At 46.9% G+C, this 18,922-nt stretch overlaps 1 protein-coding gene across 11 annotated transcripts in view; it reads right to left on the bottom strand.

The window, feature by feature from the left end:
• Window positions 1-399: 399 nt before the first annotated feature.
• Window positions 400-18,922, bottom strand: part of zmp:0000001168 (signal-induced proliferation-associated 1-like protein 2) — a 49,999-nt gene continuing 31,476 nt past the window's right edge. For 2 of the 11 annotated variants that reach the window (XM_035407739.1, XM_035407740.1), the window contains exons 7-18: window positions 18,561-18,664; window positions 17,955-18,112; window positions 16,494-17,094; window positions 14,425-14,699; window positions 13,706-14,107; window positions 12,691-12,829; window positions 11,986-12,094; window positions 9,335-9,433; window positions 8,885-8,960; window positions 8,483-8,561; window positions 8,004-8,054; window positions 5,306-6,245 (exon numbers count right to left, since the gene is read on the bottom strand). In XM_035407739.1, coding sequence (XP_035263630.1) covers window positions 6,006-6,245; window positions 8,004-8,054; window positions 8,483-8,561; window positions 8,885-8,960; window positions 9,335-9,433; window positions 11,986-12,094; window positions 12,691-12,829; window positions 13,706-14,107; window positions 14,425-14,699; window positions 16,494-17,094; window positions 17,955-18,112; window positions 18,561-18,664 — 2,333 coding nt within the window. In that variant the 3' untranslated portion in view covers window positions 5,306-6,005. Of the gene's footprint in view, window positions 618-2,378; window positions 3,207-3,438; window positions 3,800-4,568; window positions 4,674-5,305; window positions 6,246-6,550; window positions 8,055-8,482; window positions 8,562-8,884; window positions 8,961-9,334; window positions 9,434-11,985; window positions 12,095-12,690; window positions 12,830-13,705; window positions 14,108-14,424; window positions 14,700-16,493; window positions 17,095-17,954; window positions 18,113-18,560; window positions 18,665-18,922 lie in introns of those variants that run through there. The other 9 variants (XR_004764254.1, XR_004764253.1, XR_004764252.1 and 6 more) reach the window with 9 other exon arrangements.

The following is an 18,922-nucleotide window of genomic DNA, read 5'->3' on the forward strand; positions in this document are numbered from 1 at the left end:
CCTGGATGCCTTTGAGCCTAGGTGGGGTTCCTGGATCAGAAAATTGAAGTCGAACCCCCTTTATTAGATCTATTATGATTTCTTATTGAAAATAAAAATTTTCAATTATCATGCTGGGATTTTTGCTTTTTGTTGATATTTGATTCACAGGTAATTTGATTTCCTTTTCAACACACCATATTTAATGCTGCCATATCACACACCCAATATTTTAAAATGTGAGGCTTTGAACCTGTTAAACATTATACTTGATCTGCCTTTAACTTCCTTCATCAATCGACTATAACTGTCTGCCAGATTTCATAAAGGGAAATTAGAATGAAAGTAAAATGTAGGTTTTTTCCTGAAGTTATGAAAAACTGGAGTTGAGAGGATTGAAGAAGAGTCAGTAGGCAGACCTCAGAGTACAGACAAAATCTTTTATTGCCAGGAGCCCTCCAGTTCACACACTCAACGTGTACAACACTTTCCATCGTCCCATCATTTTCTCGATTAAATGAAGGAGAAACAGGAAAACAATAGTATTTTCGTCCATTTGTTTTTATCGTTTTCCCACGGTGAGTCACGCCAGGTTAGGATAATACTGTTCACAGAGGTAATGGCAGTGGGATATGACCCTTGGACAAAGAAAAGAAGTTTGCTACAGTTAATTCTTGTATCATCACAGTCCATTTAACATACAGAACGTATGTGGAATATCTGCAAGGGAAGTAAACTGAAAGCAAGGTGAACTGATGAGAAAGGAAAGAGAAGACAGAGGGGAAAACAAAATAGAAATAAATTAGCACCATGATAAATAAAAATCACATTTTCTATTCGTTGTCTTTAGAAATGATAATATTTGCTTGTCATTTTTAGCAGGGCTAGATGTCTCCATTTCCCTATGCACTCACTTAGTTAGGTCTCACGTGGCCACTCCTCTCTCGGATCCCCATTCCATCTTTCAGACCTCTACTCTGTGTGAGGGGTGTTATGTCACAAAGGGTACCCCATCTGTGAAAGCCTGAACGCATACAACTCGGAAAATATTGCTATCCGCGTGAGAACATCATACTCCGGGAAAAATTATCCGACAAGCCCGACAAAATACCGCGCGCCATTTCTCTGTAATACTTGCCGTCTGATTCTAAAACTAAAACGGTTGGAATCTTTGGTTCGATGTGTCTCTCAGCTTCCTTTGGATGGGGCACGCCTTTGCGGGAATAAGGCATCTTAGCCAATGAGCGGGGTTTTTTTCTGGGTTCCATCTCTAATTTATGTTTCATCTGAAATGGGGACGAGGATGCAGTTGGTCTCCGTGAGAAACGGGCGTTTCACAGCGTTCGGGGGCCGAGGTACTGGGCTGTACTCTGTACTACACTGAGACGTGAAATGATGGAAGACTTAGAAACCAGAAGAGAATAAGAGCTTTGAACTTTAAATAAGGGGAGGGACAAAGCCTTCCCTTAGTAGGCTGCACACACCCTCTCATCTCCAGCCCAAATACTGTGATAATAATAGTTATATTAATAACAAAATAAAATATGCAACATTGTTGAAATATTTATCCTTAAACTTTTTTTGTTTAATTTTTCTTTACAAAAAAAAACTGTAAAACTCCATCTCCCCCTCCCCCACCCCCGCCCTTTTCCCATTTCATAGCATGTGTATTTACAAGCTGTCTAGTCATATTAAAACATCTAACAAGGAATTCCACATTTGCATGATGATAAGTTATTACAGTTTTTACACACACACAAAAAAGAGGGGAACTCGGAAGTTGCTTGGTGCATTTTCTCTTGCTTTTACAACCCCCAACCCCCCAGACCTCCCCCCCCCCCCCCCCCAACAATAACTATACAGCATACTGTCACACATTATTTATTTTTGCACATTGCCACTTTGCTAGTATTTGCCAACAGGGTGACATCATTTAAAACAATATCAAACCACCCGTGAAGACACTCGTCACTAAGATACAACTAAGGTCCCTCTGGAGTGTAGTCTACTGTACTCCCAGTCATGCTGAGTGTGTACACTTTCACTTACATTTCACTTACATACCACTCTGGCAGGCATACACCACTCAATGCACGAAGTAACACCGAGAAGTTCAGCTGTATCTGTCGTTATACATCGCTAAAGATATAGATTTATAATTTAATTTCAATATATCATTATCTGCTGGTACCGGGTAATCACAGTGAATCTAAAATAAAATAAAGAACATCGTCTTCAAAATTGCAGGAGGAAGAAAAACATGTTTTTTTAGTTTTTTTTTTTACAACATACAGGTACACTGAATATTTTTAATGGACTTTGCATTGCATCACTTCATAACTCTGGATTGTGTATGTGTGTGCGTGTATGTGTTCGTGTGTGCATGCAAGAGCGTGCGTGCGTGTGTAGGTGTGTGTGTGTGTGAATGTTTGTGCGCGTGTGTGTGTGTGTGTGTGTGCATGTGCGTGTGTGTTTGGGCGTGTGTGTGTGTGTGAGTCACCTCTTCAGAGTCATTTGTGCTGCCCTGTGGGTTGAAGGAGGAGCGAATGGAGAGGAATGTCAGTGCCAAATAGGAGTTCGGATCCTGTTCGGATTTCACGTGCATGCTATGCTCATCCATCCCTCTCATCTCATCATCACGGGGTAACCGTTTCCTGGGCAATGATGGTTGGTTCTGTTTGGCTCTGGACATTCTTGAGCTATGAAGAACCCCCCCCCCCTCCCCCATCCCCTCCTGCCCAAAGAAAGAAGAATGGCTTTGACCACATGCATTTGGGGACGTACACGCCTTCTGGGTGTAGCCTTGACGTAGCCACATCGAAGGGCTGAAGAGAGGTACAGAGTTCTGCGGTCGAGTCGGAGAGGAAGGGTTCAGCAGGCTCGTTTCCCTTGGCACATTGAGGACAGAGCGGGTCGTCGCTGAGAAATCAGGCCTCCCCTTTTGGGTGCTCCTTAAAATCCAAAGCAGGAGAGACACACACAGGGTTCTTGCAATAATACTGAACAGTAACTGAAATTCACAAAAAATGTAAGCTTGTTGGCTCAGTTTAATTGTAATGAGAAGTCACGTAAAATGTCACTTTTCTTTTCCTTCCGCGAGTCGTGAAGTTTGCGACGCGCGATCCACTTCATTCAGTTTGCGATCATTGTCATGTTCCTACTGCGGTCTCAGGAACAGGGCTAACCGTACTTGCAGGAGGGCAGCAGGGCCAGTTTGAACCACAGACCTTGCATATAGCAAAGAAATGAGAGTGGGTTTGACGATGCAGTGATGTTAATGGGGGGGAGATAAACGGTTTTCGGGCAGTAGCAAGGTGGAGCACTGCCTCTGCAGCAATGCTCAGGAAAGGAAACTGAGGTCATACAAACATGTAAAAAGCTACAGTTCCATTCAATAAACGGTTCCACAGATTGCACTGGATTTTCTTATCAGGTATCTTTCAGTAGATTTTTCTTTCCTACTTTCAGTGATAGCTTGTGGACTCTGCAGCTGCCATTGATTCTGCACAGCTCGGCCAACTCGCTGCACGTCGAAGTCACAAAGCCACAGTTACACACACCTATCGACTCCAGCACCCCCCAACACGTGCTCGCACACACACTCACAGGCACAGTCACACACACTCACACACACGCGTGCGCATGCACACACACTCACATGGTGTGGAGAGAGTACCCTGCCCTGTGTAGACGGGCGGCAGGGGCCTCGCGCCAGCGGGAGTGCCGCCACAGCTCCCTCTGACTCAACCCCGCCGCGTCATAGAGGGGGGGCGGTGGCGTAGCCATCCCATGATCCGCAGTGCGCGAGCGGGGGCCGGGGCTGGAAGGAGGGGGAGAAGGGCTGTTTTAAAGAGTGTGTGTGTGTGTGTGTGTGTGTTTGTGTGCATGTCTGTGTGCGTGTTCACTGTACTGTACATGTGTATGTGTATGTTTGTGTACTGTGAGTGTGTGTGTGTGTGTGTGTGCATGTCTGTGTGCGTGTTCACTGTACTGTACATGTGTATGTTTGTGTACTGTGAGTGTGTGTGTGTGTGTGTGTGTGTGTGCACTGTTTTATACATATGTATGTGTATGTTTGTGTTTTGTGAGTGTGTGTGTGTACTGTACATATACATGTGTATGTGTATGCTTGTGTATAGTGTGTGTGTGTGTGTGTGTGCGTATTCATGTGTGGAGAAGACATTTTGGGAAAAATAACCCATTGCAAATAGATTATGACACTCCCCAACAAATTTCAAAAGAATCATTTCTCTAAGTTCCACTGGGGTGCAGTTAAGTGGTAATTGGTGGGAAGCAGGTGTGAGGGCTGTAAATTGAGGAGAGTGGCTGCAGAGAGCTTTGTGAAGTGGGGGGGGGGGGACTTTTTAAGTCATGAACAGTATGCATGGCGACGGCTCCAGACCCCCCCACTGGCCAGGAGTCCAGGCCGCGGTGGGGAAGGACGTGACGTGCGCGTCAGCGTTTTGGGTGCGTGAGGGAGAGTTAATGTCCATGTGCAGTCTATGGGGGGGGGGGGGGGGGCTATGCGGTGGGACAGGGGGGCCCGCGGGCTAGCAGGGTTTGTTGACGTTGCACAGCAGCTCGGTGACCTTGATGAGCCGGGCCACGGTGCTCTGGGACTCCTCCTGCAGACGCTGGTTGTTCTGCCTGAGACTCTGAACCTCCGCCTGCAGCACCGCCTTGTCCTCCTTCTCCTGGCACCGGCACACAACAAGAGCCGTCCGTGAGAAGGGGGGGGGGGGGGTGGGGGGGTGTTAGTGAGGGTGGAGAGAGTGGGGCTGCAGGAGGAGTGACACCAAAGCATTTTCACACAAGCACACACACACTAGTGCTCTCACATGCACATACACACTAGTGCTCTCACATGCACATACACACTAGTGCTTTCACATGCACATACACACTAGTGCTCTCACACAAGCACACACACACTAGTGCTCTCACACAAGCACACACACACTAGTGCTCTCACACAAGCACACACACACTAGCACTCTCACAGAAACACACACACACACACTAGTGCTCTCACACAAGCACACACACTAGCACTCTCACAGAAACACACACACACACACTAGTGCTCTCACACAAGCACACACACACTAGTGCTCTCACACACGCACACACACACTAGTGCTCTCACACAAGCACACACACACTAGTGCTCTCACACACGCACACACACACTAGCACTCTCACAGAAACACACACACACACACTAGTGCTCTCACACAAGCACACACACACTAGTGCTCTCACACACGCACACACACACTAGCACTCTCACAGAAACACACACACACACACTAGTGTTCTCACACAAGCATATCCACTCTCTCTCTCACACACATACGCACACACACACACACCTACACGCACTCGTGCCATCTCCAAATGCACTAATCTAAGAGGAACTGAAGAGGTGTAATGATGTAAAGAAAATTTCTGAAAAGTTTGTCATGGTAATATTTAACACAAGTTTACTGTGAACAATACAAAAGGGTACACTAAGGGATGATCCATGATTTAAAAAAGAAAACAAACCAAGAAGGCCAAAAGGCGTTAGACTTTTATAGAAACAACCTATCTGGATCCTTCAGCTGCATTGTCAGTACTAATTCCATGACAAACCTTTCAGTGCTTTACTGATGGAGGAGAGATAGTACTACAGTAGGTGTTAAACACAGCCACAAGACTACAGAACACACAAGCTGATGTCATCGTGAGGATGGACTGGCCACTGTATCAGGACACGTTCCTCTGATTCACACTGTCTGATCTGATCGTCGTTTGCTTTTAGCCTAGAAAATCTCTCATAACTACGCCATTGCTTTTCAAAAAAAAGAATTCAAAATGCACCCTCCGCTATCCAACAGTCACAAACTGTCGCAGGGTTAGTTTTAGGGAGTGCAGCTGTGTTCCATGAGGGTTTGTATTGGGTTACCATGGACTGTTAAATGTGGCTATGGAGCAAGCATAAAGGTTAGAGAGGGGAGGCATGAAAACAAACACTTCTCCCACTGCTACCTCCCGTTCCTGTTATTATTTACACCACGATACCTCCTCGGAGTCTGACTCAGGCCAATAAATATGCGGGCCCTGCTGTTCTCATCAGAAAACAAAACATTTCCTGACTCTGTCCAATAAAGCACAGGCCCATTAAAACTACAGAGCCTCCTGCTCACGGCCTCGGGAGTGAAGGGGCCAGATCTCGCCGCGCTAGTCCTGATACAGATCTCAGCTGCCAATGTCGGTGTTAAATACTTTGGGGTTACCGAGGTGAGCGAAGAGGAAGGTGTATCAGCGAAGAATGTTAATGAGTTCCCACAGTTCCCAGCAGTGGGGGGTTGAGGAGCAGGGGGGGGCAAGGAGGGGGGTGGGTGAGGATTATTGTTGTTGGAGATGAACGGACAGCACTGGTTGAGATGAACTTAGATAAGTATTATCATCAATCTATCTGTGTATGTTTTTTTTTTCCGGAGCAACTTTTACATTACAAATAACAACAATATCTCATGCTATAATATAATAATAATAATTATAATAATAATAATAGCAACCACCATAATCATAATCATAATATAGTTTATACTTTCAATCATAATAAAATATGTATATAATTACACAAATATGTATATAATCTGCAACGGTTTGCATCTCCCACTAATCATTATGAACAATAAAGAGAACAGAAACAGAAACTGACCTTCAAGCAAAGCTTCAGATAAGCCCAGTGAGTCACAGGTTTTAAATTGCTTATTAAAATCGATTTGCACTGACAGCAAAAGGAGCAATCCCTTGATATTTGCAAAAATATTACAGACTATGGGTTGGGAGCAACTGTGGTCCATTTCATTATTAAATGGCAAAGGGCTACTTAACATTAAAGACTGAACGTTACCTCAACATTAAAGACTGAACGTTACCTCAACATTAAAGACTGAATGCGGCAGCAGCAGTCGTGCAGAAGAACACATTTCTGAATGTCCGTCTGTCTTTCCTTAGACCGCTGTTGGATATTACCCAGCAAACCGTGCTCACTCTCACGGCACATGCAGGAGGGAGGATTATGCAAGTGAAATGAAGCGACACGTTTTGCACACTCAGTTATTGCACGCTCAATTTTTCATTTAACGCTGGAGGTTCACCGCCTCAGCAGTTTAGAAAGTCGGCGCAGCTGCACCGGAACGGCAGCTGGCCCGCCTGGTCTCAGATTGATGATAATACCGTGTTCATGAAGGAACATTACAATAGTAAATATGCAAAGAAGAAGAGTGACTAAGGCTTGATACAGGCTTCACGACCAGCGAATCGATGCTGGTTTGTGTGTTTTCCATTTTTGAACGGCGCACCAATGAGCTCATGTCGGTCGGGGGGGGGGGGGGGCGTCACCCGGGGTAACCACATGACCTGCGCCAAAGACCCAATGCCGTTTGATATGATAATGAGCACCTGGATTCATCCTCTTGGCACTTCATTGCCGGGTCAAAGTGCCCAGCAATGCTCAAATGATGTCTATTCTCACTGACTGGTCATGGTCATGTAGGTGGGGGGATAGTGGATTTGTGGGTAGGGTGGTTCCTCTGTTGGGGGGGTGAAGGTACCATGTGACTGGTGGGCTAAGGCTATTGGACTGTGAGGGTAAGAGTATGGGGCCATGGCTGAGCCCCCCCCCCTGCTAAAATCATATCGTAGGACAGTGATGAAATGGCAAAATGCAGATTCACTGTGATCTCTGTGCACCACTGCACTACTTCTTACTTTTCACATCGCACAATGGTGCTTTACACAATGCTGTGAAAAGTAACAAGAAATACGATGCAAATATGTAAGCAGAGCTAGACCCGGCACTGCCACATTTAACATATGCAACACATCTGGGGTCCAGAAAAATAATCATCCCAATATTCTCTGTAATGGCCTATAGTAGACCTGGAGGAGGGCAGGTTTCAGAGTGGCATATTCCCAAAGATCAATGTGTTTGCTGGAGGAGAGAGGCAGACTGGGCCCTAAGAACAGACCTTTGATCTGCCTCGTGCGATGCCCAGCAGATGTCCTGTTCTTCTTTGTGGCTGCAATTGCATAAAAATATTGTACCTTCATCTGCCACCCCTTTTAGGCAGAGGCGTAAAATCTCAGGCAGGACTTTCCTCTGCTGTCATTGGTCAGTTACTGTTGTGAGAGCAAGCACGGTTGGCAGCCCAATGCCACTCCCACCAGTTTATCATCAGAAGCCACTCCCACCAAGTTATCATCATATCTGTTCACCCAATCAAATTTAACATGACAAAGATAGAATAAAGGTGTTTTATTTTCCCAGCCTGTCCATCCTACCCTTTTTCTCTCACTGTCTGCCTCTCAGATTGCGGTCAGGTGTGCAGCAAGGGGCGGGGTTAGGGGGACTGGGATGGGATTGGGTGGTGGCAGGGAGTGGGTGGGATTCGCTGTGGGTGGTAGGGTCAGGAGTAGGGTCGTGGTTGGCCGTCTGAAGAGGCTGTACCTTTTGCAGGTCGTCCTGCAGCCTTTTCAGCATGGTTTCCAGCTGCGATACCTTCTCCTCCAAGTGGCCCGGAGAGTCACTGCAGAGAACGGAAAAGAAAGTCAACAGGGAAGGCAAGTGCATGACCTGCATTTGTCTGCACGTGTGCGTGCCTGTGTGCACATTCTGTATTTGAGCGAGTGAGGGAGAGAGGGAGGGAGGGAGGGAGAGTGTGAGAAAGACAGGCGAACGCGTGGGTGGTAATAATGAGGAGGAAAAGAGGAAATCCCAAGGGGAAATGAAGAGGAAATAAGACCTAGACACAGACTAGCGATGTGGCGCTCTGATGAAAAGCGCCATTCAGCGTTCTGACTGATTACATCCCCTCGCTCGCTCGCTGTGGCGGCTCCGTCAGAAACTCACCTCAGCTTGGCGTCTGTCTGTCCTGACACGTCCATGCCGTCTGCGGAAGCTTGGCTTTCATCTCCTGCTTTCTGATCTGAAACATGACAGCATCACACTCATTTTACCTGGCTCGTCTGGAACAAAATGTGTTGGGGGGGACAGTGTATGATTGACATGGATAATAAGGCCTATCTAATCTGAGAACAGGAAATTCTAGTCCACAAAGACTATACTGTAGGTACAGTAGTGTTGTAAGTTACCATTTGCTTAGCAACTGATTCATACCTGGTGTGCTACCAACTGACCCGATGTCCAAATTCAAAATAATCTGCCCTTCTTTAACTACAGTAAAATCAACCAAAACCCACCGACCAATATAAAAATGCTGTAGTTTAGGACATGCCAGATCCCTGCAGAATGTCTTTAATTTAGGTCCAGATCTTTTTTGGGAGAGTGCTTGTGCCTCACCTTCTTGAGACAGAGCTTCCAATATACTGCGACAGGCGGTTGCCAGATCGGCAATGGACTGCCACTCTTCCTCCGAGGAATCGGTGGTTTCTGACAAGACTGGCGGAGACACAGAAAATGAGGGTTTAATTACAATCCCGATTTCTACCTGCTGAGAGACAGGCCTGGAAAAAAAAATGCCTGCTGCATGTAGACGAGCATCAACACAGGACAGGTGGTGACATCACAGCTACATGGCGAGCGGTGCCGGCAGACTGTATCCATGGTTGTCGGTTATTAAGGGCTTTTTTCTAAATTGGTACAAGTTTTTCTATTCAGTTTTATATTTCAGTTAATTTGTTTTGTAATTTCTATCACAGCAACCCCTAATTCTAGTCTTGTACAGGGGAAAAAATCAAGAAATGTTCATGTCTGTTGGTTAGTTTGACAGTGACAAAGTACAACCAGCAGAGGGGGCTGTATGCTACAAGAGGGTGCCATCGCAAAGCATTTCAGCCCATTATGAATAGTTCTTACAGATTAGGTGGTCTATGCAGGTCTATAGGCCTCTGCAAATAAGAGTAACTTGGATTTAGATACTTTTCTGAAGCCTTCTGAAGTAATTTACTGCTGTTAACAACTTTTTTTTCACATTCATTCATTACTAAAGTACATTTTAAAAACCTAATGTATTACTGTTTTTGTTTTTCCAAAATTACGTGAACATGTTCACAATGGCTAATTATCACATCTGAGGATCTTGTGAAACACTTTCAATACATTGTCTTTGGAAGACAGGGTGTCTGTCGAAAGCAAGGGGTGTGACCGAGCCGTGCGAGTCAGCGAATGAGAATGCTTGACACAGAAGAGCATGAGACCGCTTTCCGCCACAAAAGTATGCGTTACGTGTTCCAGTAAGCCTGCAGCCATCCGCGGACCCCCGTACAGTGACGCAGCCTGACTCAGAGCAGTGTGGGGGGGTGGGGTGTGGGGGGGGGAGGACAGAGAGATAGAGCAGATGGCCGAATGGCCTCCTTGTTTTGGGACAGCGTAAAGCCCACCCCCCATCTGTCTCTTTTCGCTCAATCTGGAGGTGGCAGGGGGGCAGGGGGTGGGGCCGGAGGGTTGATATTGGGTCTGGGGGATGGGGTGCCGAGATGAGGAAGGGGGAGGGGAAGGGTGTAGGGAGGATATCGTTGGGGACGTTGGGGGAGAACGGGTGTGGGGTCCACACCAGAATTGGACACAGTTACAATGCTGCACTTTGTAAGTATTATAAATGACTCCATTCCAGACCCACTGGCTGCTTCATGAACACATGCTCTGTCAGATGGGGCCTTTGGAGGCTGACTAACACTGTCCATTTCCCTGTAGCTGCTTTAGCCATTGTTTTTGATATTTTATGCTGCCGTCAATTCCATACTTCTTACTTTTAATATTTTAGTACTTATTCATTTGCATATCGAACGAAGACTACAAATGTTGGGCGGGTTGTACTTAGTTGGGGGGTTACAACTAAACTAAAGCTCAACTGTAATCTGTGCAACACAAACAGCCAGCACAAGGCAATGACCAGGACAATCCATTTTAATAGAGTGCATTTAATTGATCTGATTTCCACTAACCCACCCAACAGGACAGCATGAGTGCCGTTTTAATGTGTCCCAGGACGGCGGCAGCATTTGTATTCTCTTTCCCGTTTAGACCCACCAATAAAGCATCTGTTTTGTGAATAAAACAAATGGTTAATCGTTCGCCAGATCTCTATATATTGCTAGTTGCCTGAAACTTGCACTTTTGTTGACCCCGACAAAAAGACTGCGGGGAATTATGCTGATCGCGCTCGTAATTCACCGGTTATGCATTGTATGGAACTGTCCAAATGTAACGACTGATTAACGTTTCTAACATTAACCGACCACAACATGTGAACGGGACCAGGCAAACAAGTTTGGACCGTGCGGTGGAAATCGACGCTGGTCAAGATATTTAATCAGGGTGAACATGTCTACTTCCATCTCACTCACTTTGGCTCACAGCGAACATTCTGCTGCATTTGGGCTGAACCTCGACGCTCTCGGCCTACTTCCAAACAGAAACGCCTCTAGCTCACTTCAGGTAGAGTGAGCCGTCAGATAAGGAGAGACTGCGGAAAAGTGACTTCGGGTTTAAGATCTGTGATTTGCCGGAGGGATAGTCACAGGGAAAATGCTGAAGAGACTTCAGAGGGCTGCAGGCTGACAAAAAAAATGAGTCTTGGTCTGAGCCAGGCTGGAACACCTCGCAGGTCTGCCAGTCAGTTTTTTTAACAGTCTGCATGCGCCTCAGGTAGATGTTGAGGGGAGAGCAGGGGGTACACGCCTCAGGTAGATGTTGAGGGGAGAGCAGGGGGTACGCGCCTCAGGTAGATGTTGAGGGGAAAGGAGGGGGCATGCGCCTCAGGTAGATGTTGAGGGGAGAGCAGGGGGTACGCGCCTCAGGTAGATGTTGAGGGGAGAGCAGGGGGTACGCGCCTCAGGTAGATGTTGAGGGGAGAGCAGGGGGTACGCGCCTCAGGTAGATGTTGAGGGGAAAGGAGGGGGCATGCGCCTCAGGTAGATGTTGAGGGGAAAGGAGGGGGCATGCACCTCAGGTAGATGTTGGGAAACGAGGGGCTGCATGAGGGTACGTACTTTTGGTGATGGAGTTGTGCAGACTCAAGGCCCGGGAGCTGCGGTCCCCACCGTCCGAACAGGAGGGAGGGGCAGCGGGTTGGTCTTTCATTAGCTCCATCCCCACAAACTGAAGGAATATTTAACATTGACACACTCATACCTGGGCTGCATAATCAGAATTGCAACACTGGACTTTAATATTATAATTACAGCACTAACTCATTTGTATAGGACTACAGGGATTTAAACACAACCATAGCACTAACACACTCATATAGGACTTTAAACATGGAAATACAGCCCTGACACATTCATACTTGAAACACTCATTTAAGTGTTTAAAAGTGCCTAGAGTTCATTTAAAATACATTAAATTAATTAGAAAATAAGTTTTTTATCTTTACTTTTCACCCATGGGCATATTAAAATGATTACATGTATTAAACCTTGAATTAAGCAGAATGCTCCTTTTGATTTTCAAATGTTAAAAAAAAAATATATACATTTCCCTCAAGGACTTCCTCTTGTGAGCTGGACTGAAGTTCAATGGCAATAAAAGGGTTAATGTTAATCAAGGACATTTTTATCAACAGCAGGTTCAGCCATTAAACTCTCCTTTCAGCCAGCAATGTGATGTGATCCAGGCAAGACCTTGAGCAGGAAGGAGAGAAGAGAGTGAGAGAAACAAAATGGCCTCAGACAGAGAGCCAACGGCGGCCATACCTGCTTCTGCAGCTCGTCCTCGTCCAGGGGGACTTTGGGTTTGACGGCCAGGATGAGGTCGGGCGTGGCGTCTCGCAGCGCCCCCGTGTTCTCGTAGACGTTCCCGTCGGCCGACTCCCTCACGTTGTCGTACGCGTGCCTGTCGTGGGGAGGGAGGAAGCCGAACTGAATTGGGCTCCATCAGGAACAGCAATAAGAGTCATGAGAACAGAAAAGTGGGACCTGGTCATAGCTCTGCTGCACAGAGGGACCAGAACAGATCTGGTTTTTGGGGGAACCTTTCAATGAAAACCCCTTCTGTGGTTGGGCTACCAATTCAAATAAGGACTTCAGTTAATTATGAGGATCTGTTGGGGAAGGATGACAAATCTGATGCAAGATGCAATGAGCATGGACGATATACAATTTCCTCAACGCATACGAAGGAGGTAGATGAAATTAAATTATTTTCCCGCAATTATAATGTTTAGTATTGTTTGTAAATTACATTTACAAACAATGTACCGCATAAAATATATTACAGAATAAAGCAATATTAAATAGAAATTTCCAGGGATCAAACCAATAGCTTAAAGTTAATGGGTTATCTGTCTAGCTTACTAAAATTCAGTCAGCTTGCTAACTAGCTAACAAATACATTAGGTATTATATTAAGGAATATAACCTATTTAAAGTTTAGTATATGTAGTATAAAGTAATGCAAAAATTATAGTTGAAAATGACACAGATGAGATAGTGTAACAGATAGCACTATAGCTATGCTAAATCCAGACACCGATGACTAATTGTTTACTCTAACAACAAGGAAATGTGGTGCTGGGACTGATGTTATATTTAGGATTCCGATTTATTTTTGAAGGAATGATGTTCCAAGATTAAATTTGGCACAAAAAAATGACACTACAGGAAATAACTTTTAGAACCAAACTCGGAATTATGGGTAATAGAGTCTAAATGTGATATGTCTCACATCCATGGCAGCTGAACATCACACAGGCACACAGGAGTGACGTACTCATCGCTTGAATCTTGACGGGGTGGGTGCCTCTCCAGGGAGTAGCTGCGCGTCAGTGTGGTGGGTGTGATTTCGGGGGGCTGGGACGGGTGGTTCTCCTGCAGGGAGGTAGCCCTCAGTAGGGGCAGGCTCGGCAGGGAAAGGTGGGTGCCCTGGTCCCCCTCTCCTGAGGTGACCTCCGAGGATTTGGTCTCCCCCGCGCCACCCTCGCCCTCTCCTGAGGGCTCCCCGTCTTCGCCCTCACCCTCCTGCCTCTCCTCTTCCTCTACATCCTCCTCCTCCTCCTTCTCCTCTTCCTCCTCTTCCTCTCGTTCGTCCAGCACCCAGGCCTCCCCCGATTGCCCTTCTCCTGACTTGCGGTCTGTGTCCTGAATGGCTTTCAGGTACAGCTCTGAAAAGCTCCTGGAGACAGACAGACAGCACAGACAGACAGACAACATGGACATACAGACAGACAGACAGACAGACAGACTGTTAATAACCATGTCAGACAATCATAAGATCCCACCCACTGTCTGCAGGCAAAAAGAAAACCTCTCGACTGTCCTTGTACTAAAGTACTTTCCCATGATCCTCTTACAACTATAAGAAAACTCCCTCCCACTCATCACAGCAACTGTAAACTGAGGCTCTGCCTCCTCACACAATGTGGCCATCTTTGTCTGCACAGTGTGGCCTCTGTAAGTGGTGTGTGTGCGCGTGGGACGCCCCCGGCTCACCGGCGCGGTTTCCCGTTCTCGTCCGGCGGGATGACGGTCAGGTGGATCCTGGGCGCGGTGCGCAGCAGGCCGGTCCTCTCCTCGGGCCTGAGGGACACCAGGAGCTGGCCGCAGAGGAGCACCACCCGGGCCCCCAGCTGCAGGCCCCCGCTCTCCGCGTAGCCGAAACGCTGGAGCTCCGTCACGAAGCCCTCCTCGCTCAGCAGGAAGCCCGGCTGGCCCACCCCGTCCCGCAGCGGGGTCACCTCCCGCGTCTCACACCCCCGCGTCACCAGCTGAGGGGGGAGGGGGCTCGTCAGTGTAACGCTTACACAACGTTAGCACAACGTATACACAACAAATCCTCTTTTTTACTAAGTTTACACAATACTACTTCAGAGAGGAGGCCTAGGACCGCCAATGGGCTAAACAACATAAGTAAATTCCACTATACAAATTTACCCCATACTTATCACCAATGATCACCTATGAGGTAGAGGACATCTGCTTAACAGTATAGATCATCTCATGTGTTACAATAGATGTTTTTGGGGGACTACAATAAGCCTGCTCGCTAGCACCTATGAGCTCTGATTCAGTTTCTGGCAAATCAGAACAATTTTGCCCAAATTACATTCAGTACCCGTTTTCACGAGTCAAGCTAATGAGAAGGACTGCCAGAAGGCAAAAGGAAATTATCACTCATAAATGCAGTGTGCCAGCACTTGTTTCTAGCAAACTTTTTTTAAATTTTGATCACCAGCTGTGCTTCCCACATAACTGCTGTACCATCAACACTAGCCCAAAGAGCACTGCACCGATGCACACGCCTTCGAACCAGTGACTGTTTTACAGACTACAGGCCACAAAGTACTACAGGACAGCCGGGTTGCATTAGAGGAGCCGACTGAGGACAACCAATAGCATGTGGTTGCTGGTGCCAAAATAGGAGCTTCTGCAGTGATAGCCTCCCATGGAACCCTGTCAAAAAAGACTGCCCAAACCCTCTGACAGGATGATGTCATCTTCAGAGTCCTGGGCATAGCTGGGTAGAGTGACGTAAACCCAAGTCTGCCATGTCTGTTCTATGGATCTGAGTGTATGAGTGAGGTCAGCACTTTCACTGACTGATGATACGTCTACAGTAGCCTTTTCACATTCTGTTCGGTTGGTGGATTTTCCAACAGCTCACTTGGTGTTCAACCTATGTACCTTTAAGCTCCATTGAAACCTTCTCTTCCTTTATCGGTCTTTGGCGATGATGTAATACATGTACGCCTCATTGCAATCTTTCATTGTGCATGACCGAGTTCAGAGAAGCAACCACGTCCACATTCCCAAACCCATTTGTAATAATATCCAACCCTTTCTTATAATACTACATTCTCCACCAACCATGGAATCTAACAGCACTGTTCGATGCCTAAACTTGTATGTAGTCACGTATAATTCACTGTGGATGAGAGCATCTGCTAAAAGCCTAAATGTAAATGTAAATATAAGAATACCCTTCTACAACATGATCAAGATTTAAAAAATCCCATTTTTGTACCCACACACAATGTTGCTTTGATCAGCTGCAGTTGAGTTTTATAAACTACATCCATTGAGCTTAATTACAGTCTCCTACATGAGTGCAAATGTGAATGCACCTTGAGTATTTATTGGGCTATCCGGAATAACAAAGGAAGCAAACTGGCGGAAACAACCAGGCGGCTTTTCACGGGTGCGTACGCCACGGGGATATGTTCCGAATGTTAAACCTCCGAATCATGACAGAGATCGCGACCCTCAAATTTAGAAACGTCTGGTGCGTCACCTCTGACCGTTTCTGTGCGGCCGCCAACTTGTACAGTGTGACAGACGCACTCCCAGCACTCCGACTCATAATGTAACAGCCACTGCACTGCGCGCTCCGGCTGTAAGACGAGGATTTGTCCATTTTGGTTCCTCGAGGGCTGTAATCCTCCGGCTTTCTGTGACATTGAAACTGGCCCTTCAGTGATTGTCACAAGAGTTCTCATGTCTTCTTATGGTAGGTAATGACTGGGATCAAAACCTGATGATGGCGTCTCTCCCCGCCAGCTCACCTCTAATCTTTGCACCACCTCCCGGACGTCCTCCGCCTGGGTCTCCGGCACGCTGACGGACACCGCCTCCCCCCGCTCGTAAAAGATGTCCAGGGAAGGCCCGCCTTTGGCCCCGCCCTCCAGAACCGCCTTCCAGCCGATCACGTCCCGGCAGCAGCAGTTGAACACCACCCGGCGCGTGCACCGCTCGATCAGCACCACCGACTCGGCGGACACGCCCAGCAGGCAGGGCAGCCGCTCGCTGCCGTCCCGCCCCCCCGCCGCCGTCACCGCCCACACCAGGGCCCCCGCGCTGTGGAGCTCCGCCCCCTTCGCCCCCTTCAGCTTGTCCTTGCGCTTGCTGCCCAGGGAGAGCAGCGGGAACTTGGTGGAGGAGTCGATGGGCGTGGTGGTGACGTAGTTCTCCGCCAGGTCCTTCAGGTACTCCTGCCGCGTGCGCGTGGCCATGGAGCGGAACTTCTCCGACTTCTCCGCCGCGTTCTCGGCGTTCACCGCCTTGGCCAGCAGGAAGTCCCGGAAGGCCGGGGACCGGGGGAAGCGCGCCCCCTTGGGGAACAGCGGCCCGAACAGCGGGATGTCCTTGGATCGCGTCACGGCCACCCTTGGAGACGGAAAAGAGGGAAGGTTACGGCGCGTCTCATTGCAAGTCGGCGTTCAGTAGCACTCTCAGTTTAAGGCCTTCTGGGATTACAGAAAACGTTACCCTAGTAACACATACACAATACTGTAAGGATGACAACATTATTTGTCTTGGTATGAAAAAAACGTTCATTCAATTCATTTAAGAACGAATCTAAAAGTAAGCAAAACCCATAGTATAAAAACCCATTTACTTGCTTTTCAGTTTTCCCACAGCTACTTCTACAATGTAACACTCAAATTGCTAGATCCGTGCTGAGGTAGAAATCCTAGATTTACTTCTCACAAATTATGAAACAATTGACAAATTGCACTATAATTTTGCCAATATCAAGTTGGGCAGCCGCATGTATAAATATTAGTCATCAATGATAACGGCCCCTATGACTCAGTTAAGGCAGCTGTAGATATTAAGCCTGCTACCAGTGTGTATTGGATATTAACACTAATATGGTTACAATGCTTTATTTTTTTATTTTTTTATTTTCTTTTTGGATGCGCAAGTGTCTCACAGCCTCCATAAAAGCGATCTAAATCCATTTATAACAACGTTATTATATTATACAATTCTTTTTTTTTTTTTTCAACAACGGAATCCGTTTATGGATCAGTGCATTCTTTCCAGCACCATGACTCACATATGCTGCATGAAAGCTGCCGCCCTATCGGAACGCACAAAGAGAGAAAGGCATCGCGGAGGCGTAGCGATACAGTCTTTTCCCCGGAGCTCCATTCACCATTGGGTGCCTAAGCCCTAGATAATGAAGCAGCACCGCAGGATGTGCAGGGCAGGTGGTTTCGGCCCTGAGTTCCCTCCCTTACCTGTAGTAGGTGTTCTCGGAGCAGGGCTGGTGGGCCTGGATGACGATGAAGACGTGCTGGAAGTGGGAACGGATGGCTTTGGGGGTGAAGGGCAAGGCCCCCGGCTCCTGGAAGACGATGGTCACGATGTCGTTGCCGATGTGCCTCTTCCGTAGCAACTGCGAGAGAGAGAGAGAGAGAGAGAGAGAGAGAGAGAGAGAGAGGGAGGGAGGGAGAGAGATAGAGGGAGGGGCACAGAGAGAGAATGGGGGTTATTGGATTCAGCAGTGATATTGTACTTTGGTGAATTATTTGGATTGAATTTTCTATTGAGGGCAATCAATGGACAACTGGGAAGTTACATAAGAAATGTTTTTAAATGAAACACCTATTGACTTGAGCAGTGACTAGTAATCTTTTCTTTTCTGCTCTGTATTTCGAAACAACTGACGTGCGTGCATTTCAAAATAAGAATTAATTAATCAAAATTTCAGTGATATGAACATCTTAAAATGAACTATCCATACATTAAAACCTATTCCCAATAGTTTGACTTTCATGGAGGGCAAGAGCATCCAGGCTGCGGGTACAGAACTTGGGAAAATGTGTTGGTGTAAGCTAACATACCTGCTGTGTGTTGTTGGAAGTATACGGCAACATGGTGGACACGTGGAACATGATCTCGTAGTCCTGGTAACGCGTGTACAGGGAGTGGGTGCCGGTGGAGTCCGCTGTAGAGAAGGAACATTAAGAACACAACATTCCACGTCTATTTGAGAGATCTTTGCAATGAACTCTGAGTACTGATAACAGCCATTCGCCATGACTTAACACTTAGCTTTATCTTTCAGCGCACATTTGGGCTGAACTTCGTAAATGTGTGCGAGACATCAACGTGCGAGATATAATTGTCAAGAGACCGGTGAAGTTGAGGTTGTGGCTGGCAAGTTTGCATGTGAGGAGTGTCTGTTTGACTCTTGCACTGTCTG

The sequence above is a fragment of the Anguilla anguilla genome, chromosome 3 (assembly GCF_013347855.1).
Source record: "Anguilla anguilla isolate fAngAng1 chromosome 3, fAngAng1.pri, whole genome shotgun sequence".
NCBI lineage: Eukaryota > Metazoa > Chordata > Actinopteri > Anguilliformes > Anguillidae > Anguilla > Anguilla anguilla.